This window comes from Penicillium cinerascens (genome assembly GCF_028974065.1).
Source record: "Penicillium cinerascens strain IBT 15544 chromosome Unknown scaffold_4_segment0_segment0, whole genome shotgun sequence".
In the NCBI taxonomy this organism is placed as follows: Eukaryota; Fungi; Ascomycota; class Eurotiomycetes; order Eurotiales; family Aspergillaceae; genus Penicillium; species Penicillium cinerascens.
The window spans coordinates 947,797-968,750 of record NW_026695297.1 but is presented as its reverse complement, the minus strand read 5'-3'; the positions used below and the strand labels follow the sequence as shown (position 1 = coordinate 968,750).

The 20,954-nt window shown below is 51.4% G+C and overlaps 7 protein-coding genes across 7 annotated transcripts; 5 read left to right on the top strand and 2 right to left on the bottom strand.

Annotated features, from left to right (window-relative positions):
• Window positions 1-172: 172 nt before the first annotated feature.
• Window positions 173-1,718, top strand: N7498_008323 (heme-dependent oxidative N-demethylase family protein; the record flags this gene model as incomplete). Its single annotated transcript, XM_058455385.1, has 3 exons — window positions 173-662; window positions 727-1,189; window positions 1,250-1,718. The coding sequence occupies 3 exons, from the start codon at window positions 173-175 to the stop codon at window positions 1,716-1,718; spliced, it is 1,422 nt and encodes a 473-aa protein (XP_058305373.1).
• A 915-nt stretch (window positions 1,719-2,633) lies between these two features.
• N7498_008322 (heme-dependent oxidative N-demethylase family protein) lies at window positions 2,634-3,662 on the top strand (the record flags this gene model as incomplete). The annotated part of the gene is made up of 3 exons (XM_058455384.1): window positions 2,634-2,637; window positions 2,686-3,371; window positions 3,432-3,662. 3 exons carry the CDS (start codon window positions 2,634-2,636, stop codon window positions 3,660-3,662), a joined length of 921 nt encoding a protein of 306 aa, XP_058305372.1.
• A 394-nt stretch (window positions 3,663-4,056) lies between these two features.
• On the top strand, window positions 4,057-5,694 carry N7498_008321 (Zn(II)2Cys6 transcription factor; the record flags this gene model as incomplete). Its single annotated transcript, XM_058455383.1, has 2 exons — window positions 4,057-4,111; window positions 4,160-5,694. The coding sequence occupies 2 exons, from the start codon at window positions 4,057-4,059 to the stop codon at window positions 5,692-5,694; spliced, it is 1,590 nt and encodes a 529-aa protein (XP_058305371.1).
• A 1,387-nt stretch (window positions 5,695-7,081) lies between these two features.
• N7498_008320 (uncharacterized protein) lies at window positions 7,082-7,711 on the bottom strand (the record flags this gene model as incomplete). The annotated part of the gene is made up of 1 exon (XM_058455382.1): window positions 7,082-7,711. One exon carries the CDS (start codon window positions 7,709-7,711, stop codon window positions 7,082-7,084), a length of 630 nt encoding a protein of 209 aa, XP_058305370.1.
• A 4,313-nt stretch (window positions 7,712-12,024) lies between these two features.
• On the top strand, window positions 12,025-14,438 carry optD (uncharacterized protein; the record flags this gene model as incomplete). Its single annotated transcript, XM_058455381.1, has 4 exons — window positions 12,025-12,187; window positions 12,240-13,940; window positions 13,998-14,090; window positions 14,143-14,438. The coding sequence occupies 4 exons, from the start codon at window positions 12,025-12,027 to the stop codon at window positions 14,436-14,438; spliced, it is 2,253 nt and encodes a 750-aa protein (XP_058305369.1).
• A 243-nt stretch (window positions 14,439-14,681) lies between these two features.
• N7498_008318 (MCM DNA helicase complex subunit MCM6) lies at window positions 14,682-17,690 on the bottom strand (the record flags this gene model as incomplete). The annotated part of the gene is made up of 3 exons (XM_058455380.1): window positions 14,682-14,816; window positions 14,876-16,001; window positions 16,057-17,690. 3 exons carry the CDS (start codon window positions 17,688-17,690, stop codon window positions 14,700-14,702), a joined length of 2,877 nt encoding a protein of 958 aa, XP_058305368.1. The 3' UTR covers window positions 14,682-14,699.
• Window positions 17,691-18,599: 909 nt separating this feature from the next.
• On the top strand, window positions 18,600-20,283 carry N7498_008317 (uncharacterized protein; the record flags this gene model as incomplete). The annotated part of the gene is made up of 3 exons (XM_058455379.1): window positions 18,600-18,684; window positions 18,737-19,050; window positions 19,138-20,283. The coding sequence occupies 3 exons, from the start codon at window positions 18,600-18,602 to the stop codon at window positions 20,281-20,283; spliced, it is 1,545 nt and encodes a 514-aa protein (XP_058305367.1).
• Window positions 20,284-20,954: the final 671 nt, after the last annotated feature.

Here is a 20,954-nt window from a genome sequence, read left to right as displayed (position 1 = left end):
ATCAAATGCTACTGGCAAAGAATACAGCGGATGGGGTTATCTTGCTACTTTGGAAATCCAGGAGGGGTCGTTGCCTATCTTGATACTGGCCGTGAATATCTGGGCATTCTAATACCCTTCGCCCCCACGGGTCGTCTGCGTTCTGCTTCATCTACACCACGGCTACATCAATATGCTTTTGCTCCTGGCTTGTTTGGTTAGTGCAGCAGTTCTTGATTTTGCATATGCACATCTGATATCAAGAGTGCCGTTATTTTGCTGCGACACGATCTCAATTCCCAGAGAATGGCTCCAAGAGAAGCTGTCGTCGGCACCCAAGAGCCTTCCGCCAAAACCGCGCCCAGACGACAGCTTGACCCATATTCTCCCACCTTCACGACGGCCGTTCCTACCTTCTCACATTGACCCTCATTCCCCGCATACATCTGAATCAGCGGTCCTGCAGAGCCAGATCCGAATGGATGCCGACTTCAAAGCTTGCGGAGCAACACGATACACACCTACGGGCTTCTCCACGCAGGAAGTACAGCGGCTCGGCAAATTTCCAGATTATGCAACTTTGAGTGGTATCCCACTACCAAGTCCGTTTCCTGATTTCGATATCGACAAAGCCTTGCCGCGACCTTACAGGCCATTTCGTTGGAACTACCATCAAACGATGTGTACGTACCCTTTCCCTCCTGAATAGTCTTCCACTTCATCTTGATGCTTATTTGAAGATTAAAGCACTCTCCAAAATGGATACCGACTGGTGGATCGAGCTGGAAAGTACCTATCGCCAAAGAATAGCGGCCCGAAAAGAACTCCACTGGAAACATGGCAAGGCAGTACTGGACTATCTCCCTGGATCTGAACTAGCCTGCAAAGAGCTCTTGGAAATGGTAATTCAATTCCTCTGTGCTCGGTATCCACAATATTTCACGTGTGATGGCAAGATATTCTCCAATGGGATCCTTGGCATTCAAATAGACATCGAATCCAAGCACCCACTTGAAATTCTGCTTGATCATGTCCCAGAGGACTTCACAATCATGATTCGAGATAGTCAAACCGGGAGGTACTCTCTGCGAGCTGGAGTCATCTGTTACTCGATTGGTTGGACGTTGGGTGATAAGTTGGGACTTGGGCTTGATGAGATTCATCAGCCTGTGCCGGATTATAAAGAGAAAATGGCTTTCTCGATGCACCGGTGAGCTGGAATCCGATCAATATTCCTCGCACGCCAGCTACTAATATGCTGTAACGCCAGATATTTCTCAAAAATGCCAACGGACAAACCGATCCAACGCGGAGCCTGGAGCCTGGAAGTTGGACAAGTTCTCCACCTGACCAAGAACGATCCGGAAATCACTAAAGAGCACACTCAGGATCCCAATCTGAGTATAGAAGACTGTTTCCTTCGAGTAGATTGGCAGACTCTCCGACGTCTCCCATTATCCGGCGGTGTGGTATTCAACTTCAAGGCATTCTTTACCCCCGTCTCGGAGTTGCGGGACGAGCCTAAAGTACCTTCGGTACTTTCAGAAATTTTAAAGCATGGCAAGAAGGACCTCATGGAATACAAAAAGACTCCTCTTGTTGAGCATGTTTTGATCGCGGCTTTTGAGGCGTGGAAGAGAGAGCAGGAAGAAGCGGGATTGGTGGACAGGGACTGGAATGTTGCTACTCTGGAGCATAGCCCTTTCTTCGCAGGCTGGGAAGCTAAGTGGTGCTCCTAGCAAGGGTTTCAGGTGATTTCTGGTCAAATGTAGTAATTCTACAGCTGTAGCAGTTGAGTGCTTCCAAGATCCTCAGTTATCGCATTATGCCTTCCAAATGTTAGTTATGCAGTTGACCTCACCAGTTGTCTCCGACTGCCTAGGTGCAAATTTTATGGATGATTAAGTATATTGTCTCAAATCACTATTTTTATTTCCTTGTAGAACAGGGTTGGATAAGAGGGCGACCTCGGAGCGACTTGTGTCTGGAATTGTAGATGGGGAACCGGCACTAAACCCAAACTAGAAAGTAAAGAGAGAAAGTGACAAAAACGGTGGAGCATGGGCCTCACCACTGTCTGGGTCACCAATCAGGCCACGACGTCCAACTATCGCCACGGTTTAATTTGCCATTTATCACAGATTCTTGCGATGTCGATGGCCGTGGGGTTCTCACCGGGCCGGCGACGTTCCGGCGCTGGTTGACGTCCATTTCAGGATGTTCGCCGACCTCACGTCTTACATCTCTTTATCCAAGCCGGGTTGATGAATTACGGCTGAATTATATGGGGACAATGGATTTTCCACTGGCTGCCGCTAATAGTTCAGAATGGGGCACGAAGTTTCAGCAGCAGCAGATACTGGAGATGTTTCCTTTCCCGGTAGCTGGGCAGATTGCTCTGACTATAATTGCGTTGATCATCTGGCGATTTCACAGATGCAAGTGGGTGAGTTCCGTGAGACTTCATAAAATCCTATACTATCCAACAAATGTGGAAGTTGCTAACTTCTCTCTCTAATAAGTTCAATGATATCCATGAAGATGCTAAATCTGGGCAGCATCAACATGCTAGAATTGAAAAGATTGAGAGCTTCCATATTGATTCTTCAGAGCCTCCCGCTTTTCGACCATTCAAACCGAAATATCACCTAACAATGGGTATGCACCTCCTTGTCTTTCGCAAGCATATTTAACTAATAGAGCTAGGCCTTGAAACACTAGACCCTAGTGACTTTTTGATCTTCGATAAGACATATTCCGAGCGTCTCAACCTTCGACGGTCCTTGGTTGAGCAACATCCTGAAGATGTCATAGGCATCACTGATGACTATGATTCCCGCATTCAACTTGCCGTTCAGGAACTGTACAGCTACCTCTTCAAGACCTATCTACCTTCTCGCTATCCGTCGATTTTCAAGACGCACTGTGACAAGACCTACTCTCTCATCACGGTGAAAAATCTTGTCACAGGGAAGATCATACCCGCAGATGCAGAGTCGATATCTCTGCCCGCCGCGTTGGCGATCATTTCAGAAAATGTAGATGAAGACTTTTTCATCCTTTTACCGCATCAAGTAAATGAGAACAAGACATCCGCTGAAACCGTCTATGTCCTAGAAGCCTATTCTGCGTGCTTCCCATCTGGGTTCCAACCCAGAGACAAAATCGGAAAAAGGTTGGCCGACATCCACGGCCCGGTTCCAAAATACAAGGAGAAGCTTCAAAAGAGCATGGACAGGTTCTTCGCACGCCTTGAGGTGGGCCGCTTGGTGAAGCGAGTCAACTGGGCCGTCACTGTGGACGAGGAGCTTTATTCCAACTTTGACAAAAGTGGACCCGCATTCGAGGGGACGCTGAAGAAAATGACCGTGGATGACTTGGATCTGAATAAGGTAAGTGTTTCTTATTTGCTCTCATATAAATCTTGCAAGATGAGTCTAACGGAACTATAGACATTCCTCCGTAGCGAGCGCCAGACGCTGCATCGTCTTCCAGCATCAAATGCTATTGTATTCGCTTTTCATACTTATCTCTATCCTATTCAAGATATCAAGGCGGAGGGCAGTGCTGAGGATCTTGCTTTGGCCATCGATGGGCTGCAAAGTGGAAGTGTGCCTGAGATATTTACATATAAGAACGGGGATAAGTGGGCAGATGCTGTAAAACAATATCTTAGAAGCTAAATCGATACGTGAAAGTTACCTCCGGTAGGCTCGATCTATCCAATTCTGAATATGAAAATCCATATTCTCAGGTTTCAGTCGTTGAGGCCATTTCCTTTCAATTAGCTACTGTCCACTCGTAGACTCCAGTAATGAGAAATATTAGAAAAACAGGCGGTTCAATCATAATTATTGTGTAGATCTAACCTCGGTGCCTGATACCGAAGGCGACAAAATCGCTCCACAGCTTCCAACTTTGCGGGGTCGAAATTCCTTCGGGTCTTCCCTTGCTCCTGCTTGCAACTCTGTTTTGCTTTAAAGGTCATCATATTGAATGCCACATTCTTGAAGAACCGATTATGTGTTCTTTTCTCATCCACTTATGCATTAAATCGCTGCATCAACCACCCGAGACATGTTGAACGTCCGCATTTCCTCGCTGCCATCTGACCGCCAAACAGCGGACAAAGGTATTGCCTGCCCAGAAATGAACCTTGAGACCTGATCTAATAGTTTAGACTGCCGGCAGTGCAACAAGCGACGCATAAAGTGTGACCGGAGCACACCGGGGTGCCGGAAATGCTCTGTCCGAGGGCTTCGATGTCCTGGATACGACTCTTTTCAATTGAAATGGAGCCAGGGAGTGGCCAGTAGAGGGCATTTGGCTGGGAAGAGATACCCTATGCGGGCTCTACCCCAATCAAGCAGCCCGGTGGGATCCACTAGCCAGCGTGCAGTTTCACAGAGCGGAGTTTATTTCAACGGCCTGGGCCATGGTCCATCTTCCCTGACAAAATATGGCGTTTGGGCTCAGGAAGATGCCGGTCTCTTATCCCATCCCGCTGTGGACCGCCGTCTCGTGGAGGTCTATACCTCGGTGACTGTTTCTGACGATCTTTTCACACATTTCGACATCAGCGTTGCGCCTCGATTAACCTGGGTCGACGGGCCCGATCACCCATGGCGGAGCTTGATGTTCCCACTTGCACAGCGGTGTTCCTGTCTCCGTCTATCAATTCTCAGTGTTGCCGCAGCGCATTTATCATTTACATCTCCTAAGAATCAACCCCAGTCAATGGAAATACAGGCAATGAACCATCGCCTTCGAGATGCCAGTCTTCGAACCCTCAACGACATGATTCGTGTTGAGCTGGATAACAATGATTCTTCAAATTCCTATCACGAAGCTTCATCTCTGATTGGGATCTTGGCAACCACTCTGGTGCTATGCTATGGAGAGATGCTGGTCCCCAATTCGACAGACTGGAACCTGCATCTTCGTGCTTGTCGAGCTCTGATTGAGAGACACCAATGGCGGGACTGGCACACCGAGCCAAAAGATGCTGCCACAAGATTTTTGATCAACGAGGTCTCTGATATCGAAGTTTTCCGCACATTCGGGGCATTTACAAAAGAAGATCCTTTGGTATCTCTCCCTTCAAGGGCTATAATGGACTCCCATTTCGGTGCTTTTACGGGGCTTCTCTGGGAAATTACCGTCGAAGAAAGACGTCGATATGGTCTGTCTCAAAACGGCCAAGATTTACCACCTATCAACATGTACACCTGGCGAGCCAAGGTAGAACACGCTTATACGCGGGCATCGACCGACACAGCCTGGCTATCAACAATACACGGAACCGACACCCAGCAATGGATGGACGCGATCGTTCGCGCAGTCTATCATGCCACTCTTATCTACGCTTACCAAGCCCTCGCTCCCACCTCAGCAACAGAAGCAATTAGCTCGTCAATGAAGCATCTCATCCAAGAAATCGATTTTGTAACGGCCGGTTCAATCCACATCCTATCCCACGACATCTTCCTCCCACTCTTCATAGCCGGGACAGAATGTTGGGCTGACACGACAAGACAAATCTCAATCGAAAAGCTCTACCTTGACCTAGTTTCCACAACCGGACTCTGGTGCAACTCGACCGCGATACACTTCCTAAAGGCATTTTGGAAGAGGACCGAATATCATGGCGTCGGGAAATGGATCGCATTCGCCCGAGAACACGAACGACACAATGGCCCCTTCTTGATCTTTTAGGAAACATAGTTTCTCGTTGTACAGAAAAATAATATGAAAACCCAGCCTAAGAACGCTAAATGATTTGAAGATCCCCGCATCTGACTGTCGTGCTTCACTGAATGTACCCAAGTACCCAGGTACCTTCGGTCATGCCGATGTACATAAATACCTACACTGTCCACCGCTGCGGTGGCGAAGTCAGCGCAACGCAACATCGCGATAAAAAGATACGGTCGATGCAGTGAGACGCAGCTCCAACGTGAGAAACGATAATATTCGATCGAGTCTGCCGGTTTCATTTCCTGAGATGACCAATGTGATAATCAACGGGAGAAAATTGTCCCGGAGCAATCTCACCGTTGCATGTCATCTGCACGGCCATGGGACCCGGGGCGACCATCCGCCGACAAAAAGCCAACAATAGAAAGCCAACAATAGAAAGCCAACACACGAGGCGGACAGGGCTGAAAGGCATTGTGGCAGACGGGTGTTTCGGATTTATTTTTATTATTTTATTCATGTGCGCAGTGATATTGTTCTACAAGTGGAAAGAGTATTCATGAATAGACGGCTTGGTTCAAGCTAGGCTACCTAAGATAAAAGTACCACTGGGCTGTACCCAACAGTCGGCCAACTCACAGACACACCGACACTCGACGTGATCGAGGTGGCATGTGGCGCTTTTGTCTATTTCCAAGGAAAATAGAGACGGCGCTGTGCGCGGACCGGGAGAAAATAGAAGCGAGAATCGGAACGAAAATGAACAGGAGGGTTACAAGATTGGACATCGGGGGTATCTGAAAGAAACACGCTAGAAGATGGGCAATGGAGAAACAAAGAAACACCGGGTCCGTATTCGGGAATGCAGTCGTCAGAAGATCAGAAGGGGTAATAAAGATGGAAAATGAAAAAAATCAAGAAAAAAATCAAAAGAGGAATGATTGCGCTGCAACTCCATGCGAAATGTCGGAGGGAAAAAAAGAAGTATGAGTCAGGGCGCAACCAGCGGTGTGAAGCATAATAAGAGGGAAGCGCCGACAGCGAAGAATTAGGTAAGCGCGGGGGTCGGAGATCAATGGATAAGGCGCGGAGCCAAACGGAGGCACGAACTCAGTACCACCCGGGATGCGCCTTGCCCACTGGTGATCGGCACTGTTGACGGTGCGGATCTTGCAGCTGCCTGAGCCCCGTCATCTGATTCGTTTTGGGCTCAGATCCCGGACCGCCGATAAACAGTCGGAGCGGCGGGCCCGACGGAGCTGTGGAGGGGTAGAGGCGTGGGGGTGAAGAAAAGAATATGTGTGGTAAAAACAGTGGCTATGGCGGCATAGCGATGAGAAGATAGTCGTAGATGATAACAGCGCCAGCGCTGCACCCGTTGATGTGTGACTCCTGGGCACCTGTCCTATGAAGAGTGGGCGCGACGCTTGGGGCTGGGGGCAGCGCGGCGCTTCCTAGGCTTTGGTGACGGGGTGGTGCGCTCGCTGATCAGCGCCAGCTTGTCGTGCTTTGCTTGTCGCAGGGCCTGTGTGGCTCGAGCGTGGGCCTCGACCTTGGCCAGGAAGCGAAGGCGATCTTCATGTTCGGCGACTGCGCGCATGCGCTGGAGTTGTTGCTCCATGGTCGCTGAGCAAACCATCTCGGGTACCTGAGGTCCTGCCTCTTCAACGGCATGGGCAGCTGCTGCATTCTCGGGCATCCAGAGTAGATCTTCATCGGAGAGGTAAGCGTTGTTGGTGAATGAATCGTTCGAGTCGGCGCTGGCCAGAGAGGGACGGTTTGGCCAGGAAGGGAAGGCACATGCGGCCCCCATGCCGTACTCGCTGGAGAAGGAAGACTTGCGCGGGGAGATGTCGAGGAGAGAGTCGGTGGGGGTTGGAGGAGGCGCAGACGGGTTGGACAGTGGTGAGCTTTCAAATGAGCTGCCACTCCAGCTAAAAGTCACTTGCGCGGGGTCTGTACTGGCGACAGGCGCAATAGCAGACGCTTTGGCGAGCGTCATGTAGCGCAGACGCGACTGAATGGGAATCACCATGGTGGTGATGTATAGGATGGATGATGGATGATGGATGATGGATGGTGAATGATGGTTGGTAAAGGTGTGACGAGAGAAGAGAGATAAGGTTGAAGATGAGTAGAGATGATAGAAGAAAGTGAGGGTAAAGTGATGTTAAATGAGATAAAGTAGGTGAGAGTCGAGAGAGGGCGAGACGTGTTTATCAAGACGGTGTGAAAGGGCGCATATCAAAGCCCGGGGAAGGCTTCTAGAGTGCCGATGTACCCTTGCAGTCCCGACTGAGACAAAATAAAAAAAAATAAATAAATTCAATATTAGGCGGAAGCGGTTTCCGTGCAGTGAGGCGGGCGATCAGTCATTCAGCCGGCTGGGATCCGCGCATCAAATTAATCAAAAATGGCTGAATTATTTGACAGCCGCGCCAATCCGAGGTATCGACTTTAGCCTGGGAATATCGGATCGTATTCAGCCCTCTGTGTCAGATGTACACAAGTACCCGGTTTATGAATAACCTGAATAAGGTGAACCTGGGGATTTCCCCCTTGCCTGGGATGGTATCCCCGGAAGGGCTGCCCAAGATGCAGCGGGGGAACTCGCCCGTCCAGCGGTGTGCAGTCCGTACTTTGGCCCCGATTCAAACTTCCCAATCAGGACGCTCTCGATTTCACCGCTTCCTGAGATGTTCGAATCGCTGATAGTCGGGTAGGGCACAAACAGGGAAATGTTTGGTGAATGACCTGAGGGAGTTCGGCGGTCTGGAGATAGTATGATTGTTGACGTGTCTGTAGAGATAATGTGGTGAGGGCCTTCGGAGTAGAAAAACAAAAGTTCGGAAAATGAACAGCGAACGCGCCCGGGAAATACTTTGTGGACTATCTACGGAGTACTAGGCACGGGTTCTGACCAAAACGCGACTTCTTCCGCTCCACTCGGACGAGGTAGGAGAGGATCCCCGTGGAGAATTGGGTGCTCACATGTGGACTGAGAAACTCCGCCGAACGGCAGTCTGGAACGCCCTAAATCACGGGCGGGCCCGAACAGTAGCAACGGTTCGGCTCTCCACAAAGAAAGGGAACGCGTAGAGCCGGACGGTGTGTCCAAAGACCGAACTATGAAGAACCCTGGAGGACTATTGATTTACGGCATATCTAGACAGACTCGAAACGAAGTCGTTCTTTGTTGCATGGTATAGGGGTAGATAGATCCCCGAAAGCCGTGGGGGGAAATAACATCAAAGAACATGGACTAGAACAACGCTAGATAAAACCCGGGATCGTGGAACCCGGCCTATGACTTTGCGCGAATCAGAGGTGTGCCATTTTGACCACGGAGAGGCTCCATTGCGTCCCTTTAGCCGCGGTCTAGATTTCCCCGAGGTAGATATACGCCTCGGCCTGGGTCTTCCGACTTGAAGACAAAGAATCGTCCAACTGTTCAGACTGTGCCATTCCATACTCCGGACTTCGGATCCAACTAATTACACCATCGCCCTTTACATTGTAGTCAAAAGCTACACGTCTAGGGAACTCGACTCATTAATTTTCCGACCCTGATCTGCTTAGCGCCTGCCGGGACACCCAGCGGTTCCCCGGCCCCAAGTGGAGATGTATCCGCCATCCTGGGTTCCCCGACAACCCTCGGCCCCTTTTTCGGGTCTACATCATCACTCAGAAGACACGTCCGATCCACCTTGGGCTCACATGTGGTGTCCCGGCATCCTGGAAATCCACAATCTAACACATCGCACGCAGTCTATATTTCGTACTTGCGGCCCGCCGGGGAACGGGGAATCAGGGGCGGGTGTTTTCTCACCTCCCGCAATAGACGAAATGACACGTTCCTCGGTACCTTTGAGCTGAGACGATCCCCAGCTTCACCTCGGTGCTGTTGCTGGGTCGGGAGACGGCTTGCGGGCCGCGGTCCCCATCGATCATCTATCATCTATCACGCCAGGATCGTGGTCCCCCCTTTACCAGGCTCCCGGTGTTTCATCGGCTTCGGACCCGTGCTAGCTACCATTTCCCTGGGTGCTTTGGGTTCTTTAATGGTGGATACTTTGGTCCTCCTGAATGCCCAAAGGTGGAGGTGAGGAAATGGGGGCTGGACCTCCTGAATGATTTTGTATTACGAAAGAGGCAGGTCCACTGTCCAGGAGGATTTCTTCCCTTGACTGTACTTTTGGAACAGTCTCGGTTCCAGAGAAAGGAGGTGTACAGAGTATGCATCTATTCCGGTCGAATGGCTGGGTGACCATTGATCCTAGTGAAAAAGCCATGCTGCATCACAGATCGATTGGATAACTATCAATGATCGTATAAATAAATGGAGGCGGTATATCCACTAGCTCGGCGCATTGAATAGCTACCACCCGCTTGGTCCCATCCACCTTCCGGGGATTCTCTGCAGCCGCAGCTGCATCTTATATGCAAGATCCACGATCTCTCATCCAAATCGAGCAACGCAAGGGCAGAGGCTCCTAGTCCTACACCAAAATCCCAGAGGCTGAACACTGCGCTATAACAGTATGAAGTGCTACCGATCCAATTCAAAACTCCCAGCCTCCGATGAAGAAAATGCAACTTGCTGTATAGGATCAAGTATCCGCCTCAATTACCGGGATCCATCTGTCCGTCGCAGCCACATTTCAGTTGCCACAGCTGCACGGGTGGTCTCGGTGCATAGAATCTCCCCCGTACTTTGTACGCAAATCAAAGACCGAACCAGGAAATGCAAGCCCCGTGGGGCCCGGGTACCAGATCACCGACCTCCACGGGAAGAATGTGACGAGGTACAATCATCGCACAAAAAGCTGCAGTGTGAGGAACTCAATTTTCGACGGGGAAGCCATCCGGGCGGAGGGGCCTCCGTGCAGCTTTGGCTGCAGCGATCAACCACCACAACGCGTTCTTCAGTCCCGACACGTCTCGGATACGGCTGCGGCGCGTGGTCAGAGCTTACACCTGACTCGCAACACGACCTTGGGAGAAAGAACGTGTCGAGACGTCACACTTGCAGTCCGACCCCGGATCGGATCTCACACCTGGATATCACAGACATGGATAGTTTTGAAGCTGGGGTTTGTGATATTATTGGGGCGAGACTGATGCTCTCATTTCCCCAGCTGACACCTGTCGGAGTCAAGCTAGGGTGGCCTTGTAAAATCGCCACCGCGACGTGCACTCCGAACAAATAGTAAACACCGATCCAGACCAGCCCGAACCAGCCCTGGCCCCAAGCGCTGCTGAGTAACGGCAACACCGCTTTTCTCGAACGCTTCGAGACAAAACTTCCACCCCTTATCATGTGCTATCCCTTCTGTAGGCCACCGTGTTGATTGCAGTATCCCATGGGATCTGAGCGCTTCCTTGCAGTCCGTTCTCAACGGCCCGTGGGTATGTGCTTCTGCTCGATTTGCGGGAAGGTGTCTACGCGCTTTACCTGCGCCTTGAGGTGCCGTGATAGATGCAGCTGGCAAGGAGAAATGCCCCGGGTGTGCTGAGAGTAGCACGCCGGACTAGGATCCGAGTGTACAGGGTTGACTATATCCGACCGCATATATGCTAGGTCGTTCGTTATTAAACAAGGGTTGGCGCAAAGGCAAGGATCTAGGGTTTTTGATCCCATCTGCATCGTGCTAAATGTCAACAGGCGGTGAACTGTCTTGTTTCCGTTCAAATTGTTTGTTCTTGGGGGCGTCATTCTGCGCCGGCTACTCCGTAATGCTCGATAGATGACACTGCGGACTTGCGGTCTGCAGGTCGGTTTGTTTCCTTGATTTTTCATTGTCGGGCCTCGACTTCAAGTTGAAACTTGCCTACATGGAAGATTGTTCAGCCGAGGAAACAACCTTGGTCATTCATATCTCTCTATCTTGCTATCGCTATCTTTCCTCGGCAAATCAAAGCACGCTAGAGCAAACTAAACGCCCGCCGACTCTGTCGCTGATAACGAGCCCTTGCCATCCAACTCAATTTCGTGATCTTGTACATACACACCTCCACGGGCATCTGGAAGCAATTACCAATAGTCCACCCGTTCACGTTCTCCCAGAATCAAATCCAAGCACATACACTGGACACAAAGCGGGGTTAGACCTGCCTATCTCGAGTTAAGTTGAGCCAAGCCGAGCTAAAGCTAAGCTCACCTTCTCCGCTCGCAAATCAACCGTCGCGACGCCTTATCTCTGTTTCCCCGCGTTTCGTATTGCACTAAAATCGTGCCGGTCATGGCCAATTCAAGCGGCAGTAGAAAAGGGGCCCGTCGTGCTTGTCCGACCGGTGGAAACTTTCCGGAAAACGACGCGCTGAGCTTGCGTTACAATCTATACTGTCATGGATTCCAAAGAGCTGGATACAGAGACTATCAAACCCGCGCTCGTCAGAGAAGATGAAGAGGTGGGCGAGGGCCGCTTGGATCAGATCGAACTAGACAAGGACGAGGAGGTCAAGAATGAAGAGTTCAGCTATGAATCGCATCGCTCTCCGTTCCCCGAAGGCAAGTGCATAGTTCAGCTCCGGTGGAGTTGCTAGACTAACAACTGCTACAGTTAGGGCTGTCGTCCCCGAAACGGACGATCCCAGTATGCCAGTCAACACGGTTCGAATGTGGTTCCTGGGCATCATCTTCACCATTCTCGGGTCCGGGATCAATCAGTTTTTCTCGCTACGCTATCCGTCAGTTCACATTGTAGCCCTAGTCGCAGAGTTACTTGCATACCCGATCGGCGTGCTCCTCGCAAAGACACTTCCTCTCACCCCCGTCCGACTCGGACCTCTGGGGACATTCGTTATCAATCCGGACAGGTCGTTCAATATCAAAGAGCATGCGCTCATCGTGATCATGAGCAATGTCTCCTTCGGATACGCCTCAGCCGACTCGACGAACATCATCCAAGCAGCTAGCAAAAACTTCTACAATTTCAACCTCAAACCTGGTTTCTACGTACTCATCGTCCTCGTCGCACAACTCCTCGGATTCGGCGTAGCAGGTCTCGCAACACCGTGGCTCGTCGAACCAGCCCGCATCATTTGGCCAGGCGTGCTGTCCAACTGTGCCATGCTAGAAACATTGCATTCGCGCGCAAATCGCATCGCAGATGGATGGCGCATTTCCCGTCTCCGCTTCTTCCTATATGTAATGACAGGTGCCTTCCTTTGGTATTTCTTCCCTGGCCTGATCTTCACCGCGCTATCCTATTTCACCTGGGTCTGCTGGATCGCGCCGAAGAACGTCATCGTCAACCAGCTCTTCGGAATGCAGACGGGCCTCGGCCTGAGTCCAATTACTTTCGACTGGAGCCAAATCGCTTACAACACGAACCCGCTCCTGTCACCAGCGTGGGCTGCGATGAATGTCTTTGCTGGCTTCGCTTTCTTCTATTGGATTGTTACACCAGTTCTTTACTACACCAATACCTGGTTCACGGCTTACCTTCCGCTAATGACGGCCGACGTGTACGACAACACAGGCGCATTCTATGATACAGCTCGAGTCATTTCCGCAGATAAGACTCTCGACGCGGCTGAATACCGAAAGTACTCGCCTCCGTTCTTGAGTGCAACCTTCGCTTTCGTGTATGGGCTTTCGTTCGCTGCTATCACCTCTGTGCTTACTCACATCGCCATCTGGCACGGCCGTGACCTCTGGTCTGCTCTCAAGGGCCGCAACAAGCTCGATATCCACGCAAGACTCATCCGCGCCTCATACCGCCGGACTCCGTGGTACTGGTACGCTGCCATTATCGTGGTGATCATGGCCATGGCTATCGCGATGGTTGAAGTCTACGAGACCAAGCTGCCCGTCTATGGGGTTTTCCTGGGCTTGATCATCCCGGTTATGTACATGGTACCCTGCGGTATCGTGCAGGGCATCACAAATGTGGACGCGAACCAGCTGAACGTACTCGCAGAGTTTATCGGCGGGTACATGTTCGAAGGCAAGCCGCTGGCCAACATGATTTTCAAGATTATCTCCACCGACGTCGTAGGACAGGGCGTCTACTTTGCTATGGATATGAAATTGGCTCATTATCTCAAGGTGCCGCCGCGCACTTGCTTTGTGGCGCAGGGCGTGGCTACTATCCTGGGCGCGCTAACTCAGGCGGGCGTTACGCTTTGGATGCTGGGTAATATCTCAGGGATTTGCCAGACTGATCAGACGGATAATTTTACCTGTCCGAATGGCCGCACGGTTTATTCTTCTTCCGTTATCTGGGGTCTTATTGGACCTCGTCGTCTCTACTCTGCTGGCAAGATTTATTCTTCCCTATTGCATTTCTTTTGAATTGGTGCTCTTGCTCCGGTAGTGACATTCCTTCTCTACCGCTATACCAGACAGAAGTTTTGGAAGTTTATCAACTGGCCCCTGATTTTTGTGGGTACTTACAACGTCCCACCTGGTATGTTCTGCAGCTTCCAACTTTCTTGTTCGGCATCACTAACATCCTTTAGCGACCGGAATCAACTATTCCAGCTGGGCATTGGTCAACTTTGTCTTCAACTTCTGGATTAAGCGCCGATTCTTCGCTTGGTGGACAAAGTACAACTACATTCTCGCAGCTGCACTTGATACCGGCCTTGCACTGAGTGGCATTGTCATCTTCTTTTGCATCTCGTACCCGGGTGCTACCTTCCCTAACTGGTGGGGAAATACAGTGTACCTGAACACTGCAGATGCACAAGGTGTACCGTACAAAGCGATTCCAGAAGTTGGGTATTTCGGGCCTGCTAACGGGACGTGGAGTTGAGTTGAGGGATGCAGATTGCACATCTGGGCACTCGAGTAACCATCTCAATCACCGTAGAGTTAGTTACTTTACATCTTGAAATCTACGCAAGTCCAGATATGTTGTGAAGTATACATTTCATGCCTAGTGCCATAAAATCAACGGGCATAACGGATATCATCATTCATAACCCCCTTGCACCAGTTGAATCCACCCTGAAAATGCTAAACAACAACCGATCCAGAAAATAGATAAGGAAACGAAGCGAGATCAGGCAATTGCCTACATCTCCTCGAAAGCGCAGTTTGGATGCATCACGTAAAGAATCTTTTCCTCTGCGGACTGCTGGGTATTCGCGTCTTCCATGAGACTCGATGAGATACGGAGAATGACTCGGTCCTGTAAAAAATATTAGCATAATTGTAAATCTGAAATTGTATGGGCGTAGAAAAACTCACCTTGACGCTGCGCTTCAACACCTTGGCGGCCAGATCGCGCTCGCGCTCGTAGTCATCCTTTGATTTCAGCTCGTTTTCGATTCGCTCCAGGTACCACAGGATCAGATCTTCCTGCTCGACGCCCTCACCCTGGTTCACCTCATCCTCGCGGATGCGCTGCACGAAGAGGTTCAGGATCTTGGAGTACTTGTCGAAAGTGATCTTAGTCTTGGTCTTCTCCGCCTTCGTCTGGGGCTGGGTCTGGGCCTCTTCGCCGTCCTCACGCATCGGGCTATCGCCATCGCGGTCCCGATCGCCCATCTCCAGGTCCTCGTCCCCACCACGGATACGAACATCGTCATCGACCTCGACGTCGTCCTTTTCAACCGTCACGATACTCTGGCGGAGGAGATTGTACGCTTCGATCACGAAATCGGGGATGATTTCCTCGACACAGTTGGCCTTGGCCACGGCCTCGGACAATCGGATCAAAGATTCCAGCTGACGCACAGTGATACGGTACGACGAGCGACCCATACCGCCCTGTGCATCATTCGCGCGGAGTTCCTTGTACTTCTCAACAAGAAGAGCCTTGGCCTCCTCATTGAAAACAGGACGGAAAGTCCGCGCGAACTGGATGTAGCGCTGCAGCTGCTCCGTGCTCAGGTCCGGCTCGATAGCCTCGTCGCGGTTCATGTGCACGTTGACGATATGCTCCGCCAACTCACGATCAACCTTTTCCTTGGGCTCGTCGCGGACGACGAAGAACACGTCAAATCGAGACATAATGGGCGCGCTGAAGTTAAGGTTTTGGCGCAGAGTTAACTTGGGGTTGTACCGGCCGCCGATGGGGTTAGCAGCGGCTAGGATGGAGGCGCGGGCGTTGAGGGTGGTGTGGATGCCGGCTTTGGCGATGGAGATGGTTTGTTGTTCCATTGCTTCGTGGATGGCGACTTGGTCGGCGATGTCCATCTTGTCAAATTCGTCGATGGCACAGATTCCGCCTCCGTTTGCGAGCATTAGGGCTCCGGCTTCGATGGTGAATTCTCCCGTCTCCGCGTCTTTTACGACGGATGCTGTCAGACCGGCTGCGGATGAGGCTTTGCCGGAGGTATAGACTGCGCGGGGGTGCAGGGAGCAAATGTACCTGGGGGATCATCTTAGAATTGATAGTTGTTGTAGGGCGATTCTGGTTTACTCACTTCAAGAACTGACTCTTACTGGTGGATGGGTCACCGACAATGCAAATGTTGATATCACCACGCAGTTGCAGGCTCTCTGCGGCTGTCTTCTTGCTGACACCGCTGATCAGCTGTAAAAGAAGGCCCTTCTTGATTTGGCGATGACCAAAGACCATTGGCGCAATCGAGTCAATTAGTCGGGCGTAGATGTACTCTGAGTGGACCAGTCTCTTCAAATCCTGGACCTCGGCGGGTGTGAGGCTTTGGAGGAAAGCTTCCTGGGCCTTGTCGTCATTCGTATCGGGATCGGGGTTCTGGTTCAAAGAGGCCAGAATGTTGTTTGACTGGCCGCTGAGCTGCTGCTCCGGCTTCTGGCCAGGGGTTGTAGTATCCGGGGTCACCATGCAGGCAAGGAAGGCCAGGCGGTAAGTCAGATCACGAACACCCAGAGCCTTGAGACCAGACACACCACCGCCACCGACTTCGTTACCGCGGAAGGAGTTGTTATCACGGACAGCCTCGGGACGCACACCGGGAAGTCCCAGCTGGCTCACATCTGGCACGACAATCAAGGTACCAGTGAAGATACAACGTTCGCCGGCCTTGGCACGGTCGACCATTTCACCGCGCAGGATAACATCCATAGTGCGGGGCATGCTACCCGTTGGGATCTCGTGAGACGACTCCTGAAGCTTGACCTTCTGCCAATCGACAAAGGTACTCTTGCCGATATCCAAGCGCCAGCCATTGCGGTTACCGCAGGTCGCATTTGGGCACTCGGTGGGCTCGGTGTACTTAAAGGTCTGCTCGATGTTTGAAACGACAGTCTTACAGCCCTCACAGATAAAGGTTCCCAGCGACAGCTCGGGTCTGATTTCGGAGGTTCTTGTGACTGTTCCTGAGACTGAAAGCAACTTTCCAATCTGCGATGTGCGCAGCTGGCGAAGGCGAGAAACCAGCGGCAAGTTGTAGAAAGCGAGCGCGAACAGCTTGTCGGTCTGTTGGTGACGAGTCTTCTCGCGGATTTGACGCTCCAAATCGGGGTTGTCGTTGACATTGGAATAAGCGGAGGCCACGGAAGCACTGGGTTGCGTGGATGCGCTAGAGGCCAATCTGTGCGATACGAAGTATTCCGGTTCATATTTGGCAACCAGGTTGTGGAGAGCTTTGGTGAGGAATGGGAGGAATCGGTAGTATTGGCCGGCAATGGCATCGGCCAGAATATGGTTCTCCAGGGAGGTCAGGTGGGTGAAATCCACATAGAGAGTGGACAGTTCAAATTTCTTCATGCCCTTGATCTGTGCGATATAGTATTTGTCGCTCAGGGCCTCTCCAGAAGAGGGAGGGGCCGATGATGAGGGCTCTTCCATGAATGTCTCCAGAAGCTCCTCGAATGCCTGCTGAACTTTCTCTCCGGCCTCATCGATCACGGGCGGGGGGCCAGGAGCGTAGGGATTCCGTAGACGACTGACAGCCGATGTGCTGGCTCCAACGATTTGGTCATCGGGGAACGCATTCGTATCACTCGTGAGACCATTGCCCTCCTCGGTATGGCGAGAACTGGGCAGGCGGTCGTGTTCGGATTCAGGCTTATGACGGGCGCCAGGCCCCGAGCCCAGCTCAGACTGGAGGACGGCATCGAAGAGGGAAGACATGGCAGAGAGAGCGAACGGCCGAATACAAGCCGCGGTCAAACAATGAGCTCTCACGGATACCAAGAGGTGGTTGTCAAGTACGGACAGTTATGATAAACACCTAAGGGGGACCGCTTTTTTCGCAGGGACGCGAGACGCGAGACGCGTCCCGGGGAGACGGTTGACCCGGAGCCGACGCGTTAAGTGGTTTCTGACTAATATTGACGCCTTGACGCCTTGACGCCTTGACGCCTTGACGCCTTGACACCTGGCATCTCAACACCTCGTAATTCGGGCGAACAGACACACCCGTTTGGGAAGGTAATTTTTAAATGAAAACGGAGACCTTTGGAACTAAACCCTTGTTGCGCACTGATCCTTTCCCCCGAACAAAAGCCGGCTTTTCTCCTCAGGAGGCAAGTGGTCCCATCCAGTCACGGTGACACATTGGCTTGGTAGATTGTTTTTCCCCCTCTCCTCCCCGTTGGAGATGGTCATAATGACCCACTCGGGACCTCTCTCCCCGACTCTGATAGTTCGGTTCGGGAAATACCCAAATGCCCTCGCATCCTTTTAACTTAACTCAGTCATTGGTGTTTCTCGGCGCACCCTGGACCCTACACCTGGGCATCTTTGGTGACCGTGAAACATCCTTCTCCAACCCCGCGGAGATTACGATGAACCTTCGTGTTCACCTTGCGTTGCGTCTACCGAGTATAATTGTCATCTGCTCTAGCGCCACCCTCTCCTCAGCCCTTTCTTGAGCGGAGCCCGCATCGTCGCCCCTTCGTTGATAGTCGCCTGCATGTCTGCGATGATTGTAGCCAAATCCCGAAAGTGTGAACGGAGGAATTTTGGCGATCGTCGGGTCGGTATGCTGCTGTAGCGATTGTCCTACTGCGTCGACCACCTCTTGTCCTCCGTCGCGATATGTCTGAAAACGAGCGACGGGTGGTGGATTCGACGCCCATTCCATCAGCAGAGCCTTCAGATTCATCTATGCCGGAGGTTCCGGGTACGTTCTCCGGCCCACGTATGAGATGATACCCGTGCTGAATGTGTAGCAGGACCCTCTGGCGATGGCGCTCAAAACGCAAAACCGAGAAGGAGAAGGCGCGCGGCCAACTCGGATAACCAGAAGAACCAAATGTTTTATTTCGTCGACTCAAACTCGTCATCGAAGGAGAAGCGCGCCCATGTTATGCGGCACCACGTGCAGGAAAAAAGGAAGCAGCGCAAACGTTCTCATGGAATAGTCCAGGAGCAGCTTCAAGATTCACTCTCTTGGTCTACCAGAAAAGACTCCGGGTATGGTACTGATGGTGGAAAAGATGTGGCCTTGATTGGCGCACCGGGTCGATCTGCAGACCAGAATTCTTCGGTATGGTAGACAGCCACCCAACTATCACGATCCATGCATCAAACAGCGTTTACGACATCAACATGGTGCTAACAGTTTGCCTTATAGCTCCCAATCAGGTTCTCAAATGTGAACCAAGTCTCGCAACCGACAGTGCCCATGCAACTGAGCTCACCCATTCCTGTGCTTGATAAATCCCGCACATATCCATTCTCGAGTCTCCCAAAGGTCCACAATCCCGAAGACATGGAGCTGGTCGATTATTGGAATAACAAATTAACATATTGGTCTGGACAAAACCCGTATGTCAAGAATCAAATCTTCCGCACGGCCATGCAGCATCCGCTTTCCTTCCAGTCGTTTATTTTGGTCTATTGTGCGCGGTGGAAGGCCCAGTTACAGGAGACTCCCGACACCTTGGAGGTTCAATGGCATGTTGGCCAGGCCCGGAAGCGTATCGAGGAGGCTTTTTCGGGTTCTATGCAGGTTCCACCGGATTATCTGGCCCTGGCCTTGGCAGGTATGGCCCTCTCAGAGTGGCGATTCGGCAGTCAGCCAGACGCCCAAGCCTATCTGGAACAGGCCGTCCGAATTATGCGACCGCGAACTGGATCCAACATGTCCGTAGAGGTCCCCTTTCACTACGTGCGATACATCATGGCGCCGAACAGCATGGTAGTCGACCCAGCTGACCGGAGATGGCTGGTTACCTTTCTCCGGGGGGCGCACGACCTAATGCAAGTGCACCGCGTCCCCGAATACTTGGCACATACACCCCAGAGACGGGATGCTTTTCAAATGGAAAGCCCGCTGTTCCCCTTGTTGTCCAGCGGGCCGCGGCCCTCACAGGTGCCACATGAATCACGCATGTACGTGGTTCGCGACCATCAGACTCAGGAAATCAGCCGGACTGCGGCCCTCATCTTCATTACTGCGGCACTCTGGGATTTCAAGGACTCGATCAGCAAGACCAGACGATTCTTGGACTATTTGCAAACGATGGTCGAGCACCATCAGCTTGGCCGACACCCTGCCTGCGAGACTTTGCTCTGGTTGTTGCTAGAACAGGGATGTGACCCCGACTTACAAAATCCCGAGCGATCGTGGTCTACCGGTGAACTTCTGAAGACACATCGACAGCTGCGACCTGACCTGCAATTCCATTTCAACGAGATTTTGATGAGCTTTTTGAGTCTGCGCCCTCCGATCCGCGGCATTGACGTGTTCGAGGAGGAACTCGAAGAGGAAAGTTAGCATTTTATCAATGAAACAATTTACAAAGTCGCTTTGACATCGATCATCCAAAGATCAACCTGCATATCACCTATATCGACAGTTCAAGTAGGCAAAGCCGGGCATGTACACCGTGTCTTGGCAGACCTCGGGGACCCGGGAACCAGGATCGTCAAGTCTAAACGTCATCGCTCTTGGCGGACACTAGCGTACTGTAGGACCAGGGCCACAGCCTCGGTTCACATTATAAAACTGATATCAGAAAAAAAAAAAAAAAAACCTTTGATCGGCCGATACCTAATTAGGGTTGCTGAACACGAACACCAAAGTGGATCAAGGAGCGGAGAACGGAGGGCGTAACCCAGGAGAAGTTCTCCGAAGTCACCCTCCATAATAACGAAGGGCGAGTGGTACCTAGAGTTACCTTGAAGCGTGTGCCAGCGATGGATCTTGGGACACTTGAGGAACCGTCTCGCAGGGGTGACGAATTGCGTAAAGGATCGCCAATCACTATGTATGAGCGATTACCGCGATAGGAGGTGATGATATCACCCGCCTTGTCCTATCCCGGGGTTCTGGTTTTCGCATTTCAATTCCTGGCCCTATGAAACTCTATAATTTACACAATTAAAGCATGCTGGCACGGCCGAAATTGAGTGTTTCACATTGTCATTTCTACAGTCCACCATCAA